We start from the raw sequence: 8,393 nt of genomic DNA on the forward strand, positions 1-8,393 counted from the left end.
ATAATTCTATGATATAATGCTTATAGGATATTAAATGTGTACTTTCTTGTCAAAAAAGTGGAAAATGTTTGCTCTGATTTCAAACCACCTAACATGCAAAGTTTTGTATAGTCAGCTGTACAAATGTTACATAAAAATGAGGCAGAGATATTTGAATATTATTTATTATTGAATTGTTTATGAATAGGGAATGCTTTTGATGTTTTGACATGTTATTTGTATATTTGTATCAGTGTATTTCCACATGGCCTGACTTAGATCAACAACTCCTTCGTGCTGTATTTCATAGAAAAAATGTATCAATACAGGTTATAAATCTGTACTAAAAGTCCAGAATAAAAAATAAAATAAAAAGTTTAGGGACAAAGCTTTTTCAGATTTAGCATTCAAACTTTAGGCCTTTTTTATATTATGAGTTTTTAAAATGAAATATCAACCTTACTGGGCTTGATATTACAGCTAAATGTATGGAGCTTGAATTATACATTTGTAACGTTCATAAAAACATATTCTAAAATATAATACATGCAAAGGTATTGTCCACCATGTTGCTTTTCCTAAATGTGATGTCGAAATGTTACATTTTAAATATATTTTCTTCTAATGGCAAAAATTTTTTTTTTTTTTTTTTACAATTTTGCTCATCTATTAGACTCTTGAACTGAAAATCAATAAATCTACAATTTTTGTATAAATAATTCTGTAACATAATGCTGGTATGATATAAAATGTACATCCTTGTCAAGAGTGTAACATTTTCATCTTGATTTCAAAGTTTTACATTGTAATATCTTTTATTAGACTTACACAAGGGAACAACATCCTCCCTTTTAAGAAGTACTAATAATTTCATTTATTTGTGTGATTATTGAAGCGTCACATCAGCCTAAATCAATATGTTCCAGTCCGGCCCAGATTACTTCGACTGTTTGGTTGTAGTGAACCATTGTGTGTGCAATTACACTCCTTCCAATTCCACAAAGACAACGAAAGCAGTCACTTTAAGTCAAATGAATGGAACAAGAGGACTTAGATTAATCACTAGCCCTGCGACATGTGTGCATGCATATATACGTTCCTGTATCGCGCTACGGCTGCGTCTACTGAGTGAAAAGTACATTTACGCACTGATTTTCTTTCAAGTCCAGCCATGTGTAAATGCAGCTCAGTTCACCATAAAGCATGTTGACTAGTGAGTCTGAATCTCTGGTTTTGATTGACACACAAAATGGAGACAAATACACTAACAAGTACACATGAAAATATGAGCGTGTCACCGTCCAGGATAGATATAGACATATATTTATATGCATTTTAATTTAAGTTTGAGAGTAGTGTATAATGTAAGATAGTTATAATTTGAACACATACAAACAGCGTGTCGGAAATCCTCTTGCTTTATGAAAGGAATTGGTTGCCGTTATGTCTGTGAAGCCCTTCTGCTCCGTATAAACCACGTCCATTTCTTTCAAGCCTGTTCGGTGTGTGTACGTAACTGTATGAGTGTGTGTGTGTTCATACACAGTACATCTGAGTGTGTAGAGCAGGTCAATCAGCATAGATGAGGAAGCCAGAGAACGTGCTGTATTTGTTGGTGTTTCCACCGTGGACTTTCCCTCCGTCCAGCTGCACACAGACCTCATCTCCCACGTCTAAATGCAGGATCACACTGTTGGAGGCGTAGTCATAATTCTGATCAGCGTCCTGGGCGATAGCGCTGGCCCTCACCTGTCACACACCAGAGAAATGAAGCCACGGTTAGAGGAAGGACACAGAGCAGATGCTCAATATTCCAGCATACTTGAATGATACTGAAATGTATTCATAATCATTTAGTAATAATCATTAGACCAAACAGCAAAACTTAACTAAAGCGTGACATTGCAATAGCCACTCTAATAATTGTTTTCACTTAAACATATTCAAGAAGCAAGATCTGAACATTGCAATGAGAACAGATTATAGATATCATGGTAAAACTGGTCATTTTGTTCGTTTGATATGATATGCAACAACTTCAGGCAGTGGAATTTATTATAAATAATCATAGACTGCATTCAGTGACTTTTTCACTATCATATATGAAAGAAGAAATTAATAGGTATAATTTTTTATGTTTTAAAATTAATAGATACATTTAATATTATAAGAAATAAATAATTTCATTTTTTTTTCATATTAATAATAATTAAAATAATAATAATTAAAAAAAAAAATTATATACAAAAATAATTAATTATAATTTATTTCATTATCATTTTATAATTTGTTTCATTTGAAGGGAAAGGGGGAAAAAAGAAGATTTTATCCAGATTCCAAAAACCACTTACTACATTTCATTTGGTTAAAATAGAAAAATAGAACTATAGAAAAAGAATCATGTTATGAACCAATGAATAATAATAACTAGTATTTTTTGTATCATTAAAATAATAATAAATATAATAATAATTACCATTTTAAATTAAATAGACACAAATAATGAATTGTAACTGATTACACAATCTTTTCATAATCCTTTTTATGAAAAAGACAAAGTTTGATATTGCTTGCTTTCTAAAATAAGTGCACAAACCACTATAACACCAGCTTATATAACATGTATAAAAAAATAATAATTTTATTAATTACAATTTTTAAAATTAAACGAATATGCAAAAATAATGAATTGTAATTGATTTCATAGTTTTTCCAGATCCTTTGTAGTGAACGCATTTTTATTGTAATACATTTGATAAACATCACTTATTAGATTAAATAATTAATATGAATTATATATTCATGTTACATATTATTCATATGAATTAATATTAAGAATAATGCTACATTAAACAACTTAAAGATAAAGTTGTGCTGATGGGGCTGCTGGGAGGTACTCAATCCTAAAAAAAAAGAAAGGTATGAAAATACTGCACTAGCCAAATCTCAACATACAGATGCTCTCTTGACATGAAAGAGGCCTTGTTTTATCATCTCTATAGCAATGGAATGGAGTCATTATTAAATGATACTCTGACAAGGGCTGGCCGGGTTAAATGGATGGGGCTGCAGATAACCTGCTGACCTCCACCTCAATTGCGTAAGCAGTCATATTCTCCTCTATTTCTCTACTGTATCGTGTAGCTAGACCTATATGGGTGATGCTAAAACTGTACTATACCCCTTCCTTTATTGACCTGTTGAATTTAATCGCAAGCGCACGTATCACACAAACCGCAATGAGACTGTTTACTAGAAACGGACTCATTTAAATTCTGCTTGAGAGATCAGCTGTATTGACTCCCAGCAGTGGATCTGAAACTTGTTTGTTAACATTTTAAATTGAGATTAGTCATGTGGTCAGGCAGACGTACATTCCTGCATAGAGATACAATTAAAAAGGTCCAAGACCTGTGATAAAACAGACACAAATATACCGCATTATAGTTCTGTATCCTTGCAATGTGATTTAGACTTAATTTCTTAGTATCTGATCTATGCTCAAGAATTCTAAATGGGAAAAAAACAGGTAATGTTTTAGCAGACAGGTGTCAGATGACAGACAGTGATTGTCAGGCATTTTGCTCGGCCGTGTTATAGCCACTCAATCTCTGTCAGGTTTCCTAAACATATGGAGCGAGTCTATCGTAGGAAAAAAATGCAATGATATGCATGGTGTCAGTAAACATCCTCATACAACATGCCATCACTCACTCACTCAAATGCAAGCTCTTGATTTATTGGGTGTGTTATTCCCTTGAGAAACACCCACAACCACAGCCCACATAAAACACACTGACCCCAGACAGAGATAAACTCCTTCCCATATCCATAATCTAATAACCCCACTCCATTACCATCACGATACTGTCAACATCCGCACAATGTCCTGAGCGGAGACTACCGCCATTTAGATGCTTTATTGAATACCAATCTGTATAATGATGTTAGGGAGGTTTACAACGCAGCACTGCAGGACAAATATATCAGTTTTAAATTGATTTTGCATAGCAGTGATAGATATTTGTCATTTGCAATTTGAAAAAAGAAAAAAAAAACGCTTGCAAATTTTCACAAGCCTTGTAGAGACATGCAGCTTAAAAATGAATGAGCAGTGATCAAACGATATTGCATTTACATCAGTTATTTTATGTGTTTAATAATTGAATTTACATCAGTTATTTTATGTGTTTAATAATTGATATGTAGAACTGATTTTTAAGCTATTTATTTTGTCTTACAACAATAAAAGGCATAACATTCACTGTTAATATCATTAATAATAATAGTAAAAATACTCATTATAAAGGTTTTAATACAAATAATTATAATAATAGTAATAATTATAAATATTATTAACCATATTAATTATAATAAATTAAATATATTTTTAAAATCATCATAAATATACTATACTACTACTACTACTACTAATAATAATAATAATGCAGTTTTTGCTATTTAAATGGTCACATATATTACTCTTTTAAATAATAATTATCCAAAAAAATACAAATTAAATAAATAAATACAAAATAAGTTACCCAACCTCTGAGTAACTCTGAGTTGTTGGGCCCTACTTTTAAACAACTCAACAAATGGTGCCATTCATCTGTGCATAATATATATCTGTAATTTTATTAAACAGTTATTAAATGAAGATATTGTGTGAATATCATTCTAAAAATTGATCATGGAAAACTCTAATATAGCTAAACGTTTAAATGTATTAAAAATCATATTATTTCACCTGAAGATATTCGTTGTGTTGATGTGTGATGTGAACAGCATTTTTGCCTTATCCCTGTGCAGCCTGCGTCAAACAGTTGTGATGGGTTGCCAGTCCCTTGAGAAACCCCTTTTCCAACTATTATCTCACATAAAAAAGACTACAGAAACAACTACACAATCTCTCACATCCAGATCTAACAGCCACTCTCTGTGATACAGTAATCCACACAGAGGACCGGTCAATAATCTAAATATTGAGTGGGTGAACGGTGTCATTGCTGTGTGTGACTGAATACCAATCAGTGCAACAATGAGGTTTTCTTTATAGTACAAATCAAAGTATACCATACCTTAATTATTTTTACTGCACTGCCACAATGACTTAAGAAAACTGAAATATCATCAAGATCAAAAAAGACTGTAAAATTGAGCGGGTCAATATGGCATGCACATCATTCCACGTCTGACAGTGACGGCCTGGCCTCCTCTCCCTATCGATGCACAGTGTATGTCATTCTCCTCATTATTTTGGCTAAGTGGGCAAAGGGGCAGTCTCTCCCTCCGGCATACCTCCGTGTTCGATACGACAACGCGAGCAGTCACTTTAATTAGCAGACATCCGGCTAAGACCATTTAAGACCTTTCTTCGCTTCCATTGATTCTCGTCTTGTATTTTTGGGATCAGTTACAGCGAATCTGAGCACCCGAGGTTTAGGCATCTCCCGCAAAGCGCGCTTGTTAGATGCTTCCCGGCATTTATCAAATATAAGTGATATGAAAGCTTGTCTTGGAGGGAGAGGGATTACCGTTGACTGCACTGGAGATGGATATTGTCATGGGAGCCGACTACTTGTGAAACGCCACGCTGACTTGAGCAGGGACCCTCGGGCCTGCTGGGGGCTTGTTCTGCCAGGCCTTTTCATTACAGGGAGGGGAAGGATGGAGGGGGGCGGTGTTTTTCGACATAACCAGAGCCGAGGAGAAAGACAAGGGTTGAAGGAGAAAATAGGAGGGGGATGTTCGTGTAACAGACTGATCAAGCAAGGCTATTTTGTGAGATGCAAGGGTATATGAAGTCTTGTTTTTATCAGTGGTGCCGTGCTCCAGCGGTAATAAAACTGACAAGATTCATTCTCCGTGATATACAGACCTCTTAGAGCGGAGACAATGGAAAACTAGTTTTTAAACTTACCTAAGGGACCTAGCACACGCGAGGGGAGGGAAAAGACTAAAGCAAAAAAAAATGGAGCATTTATTGAATAGCTCCGTTTTGCCTCAAAGGGAGAATAAAATTAGTTTAGCTTCTTCAGAGAGTTATGCTTAATTGGCATACTGTATGAGCGTGGCATTTTGTATACTAATGGTCCAAGTGTGCACTATAACACCAGTTACAGGCTCTGTGAACATCGCTGTATGATATAATCAACTGGTTAAAGGGTTAGTTCAAATGTAAAATGTAAATTCTGATATCATTAACTCACCCTCATGTTATTTAAAGGTGACCATGAAAACCTGACTTTTCCAGGTTTTAAGTGCTATAATCAGGTCCCCGGTGCATCTACCAACCAAGGAAATGCGAAAAAGATTAACCCAGTAACTTTGTTTTGGTAAGCCTTTTCCTACAAGCGTCTGAGAAAACGAGCACGTCTGATTTCGCTCCCTTGGTGACGTGGCAAAGGGATTTCATTATAATATTACCACCCCTTAATCTGTAAGTTTCCACCCACGGCGCCCTCATTGTGATTTCGCAAGCGACAACAGTGTACCCGCTATAATACCATGGTGAAAGTTTGAGCAAAACATGCTAATTGTTCTGTCTTTGGCTGCACAGATGAGCACAGAACACTATTTAGATCTAAAATAAACCTTTGATTTATTTCCCAGCAGTTTACCTTCGATTGTGTGCACTCAGAAAACCGTATATCAGAAGTTTAAACTCATATGGCTTAAACCGCATGATTTCAGCGCGATAAACATGATAATCAGAACCATAACAGATGTTTTTAGCAGGTCCGAGCTGGAAAAGGGAGCGGGGAGCAGCAGCTCATTTGCAATTAAAGAGACAGGCCCGAAAAACAGCGTGTTTCTGCTTCCACTCAAAAAAGGCATTTTCAAAATGATATAATAAATGATCTGTGGGGTATTTTGAGCTGAAACTTCACAGACACATTCTGTGGACACCAGAGACTTATATTGCATATTGTAAAAAGGGGCATAACATGTCTCCTTTAAAACCATAACATGAAAGAAGATGCAACTGGTAAACTGGAAAAATAATAATAAGGGTGTCACCTATGCATTCCATTTGACTAATTTTTATTCAGTTTATACCATTTCCCTTAAAACTATTTGGCAATTAGAGGCCGTGCAATTAGGGATCACCACAATTAGAGACGACCAAAGACACTCATTATATTTCTACTGGACTATGTACTTGTCAGTGCACCGGGAGACATTTATTAGAGCAGGTACTGGTCATTAACAGACAGGCGATGGCATTTTTAACACTAGCGTGTGAAAGAGCTCGACCTTTTGGAGGTCTATTAAAAGAGCGTGTGACAGGTGAAAAAGGAGAAAAAGAAATGGTGGAACGATTAAGCAACAGAGCGGACGGAGTGTAGATTAGTCTACTTTGAACAGAGGTTTAGACTGAGGGTTTGGGAACCTACATGAGGGACCATAAATTAAAAGATTAACAGCACAAGGTACGTTAATGATGAGGAAGAAGCATGTAGATGCTAAATCAGAGATGACATATTTTGACTCACATTAGCATTAAGGCAAACAAACCATTATTCAACAAGCACAATAAAACGCCACCAATAACGCTAGAAGCATCAAATCCTTTTAACAAATCTCTCCATAAGTTTATAGATCTTTATGCAGTTATTCCATCAGACGGTGGAGGTTATCTGACTTATACAGCATAAAAATTAGAAGCTATTATTAAAAGATGTGCGATTTTTGACCCTAATGGCACTGGGACTTTTGAGGATGGGATATGACAAGTTAAAATCTTTTCTTGTATGAGATTTCCCAGATGCTGTGATACAGTAGCCTAATGTATAATGATGAAATTTCATTATGAATCTCCTTCAGTGGGCATTACACCAACTTAATTACAAGAAAAATGAAGATGACTTCATTAAATATTGAAGAAGGCACTATTAAGATCACAGCACTAATCCTTTCCATCTGTTACTCAACAAATTAATTATTGTAACAAAAAATTACATATTCATGTACTATGATATATTGGTAGAGATAAACAAAAATGTACTAGTCCTAAACTAAAAGTCAGTGAAATATGGGCCACTCTTTAATTAGTGGCATGATTTAAAAACCTTGAAACATTTACCTTCTTCAAACTGCATTTTATCATCTAAAAACCACATATCTTGGAATAAACAATCAATAAACAATTTAAGTGGGTTTGTGGTGTGGAAAAACAAAACATAGCCTATAAGTAAGCAGACAATTCATTTTATATAAAAAAAAAGAAAGAAATTGTTTCTGAATTAAAATTTCCATCATAAACCATTTAACATCGCTCGAAAGCCTACATTTTTCTCTAAAATTATATTACAAATAATATTTGTTAATATTTAATATATATATATATATATATATATATATATATATATATATATATATATATTTTGATCTTTAAAAAAATATATATG

At 34.3% G+C, this 8,393-nt stretch overlaps 1 protein-coding gene across 1 annotated transcript in view; it reads right to left on the reverse strand.

Moving 5' to 3' along the window:
* Positions 1 to 719: 719 nt before the first annotated feature.
* Positions 720 to 8,393, reverse strand: part of LOC107571784 (complement C1q-like protein 4) — a 13,656-nt gene continuing 5,982 nt past the window's right edge. The window contains exon 3 of the mRNA XM_016258160.1: positions 720 to 1,728. Coding sequence (XP_016113646.1) covers positions 1,549 to 1,728 — 180 coding nt within the window. The 3' untranslated portion in view covers positions 720 to 1,548. The remainder of the gene's footprint in view (positions 1,729 to 8,393) is intronic.

Source organism: Sinocyclocheilus grahami, unplaced genomic scaffold (genome assembly GCF_001515645.1).
Source record: "Sinocyclocheilus grahami isolate Dianchi unplaced genomic scaffold, SAMN03320097.WGS_v1.1 scaffold29.1, whole genome shotgun sequence".
Classification (NCBI taxonomy): Eukaryota; Metazoa; Chordata; class Actinopteri; order Cypriniformes; family Cyprinidae; genus Sinocyclocheilus; species Sinocyclocheilus grahami.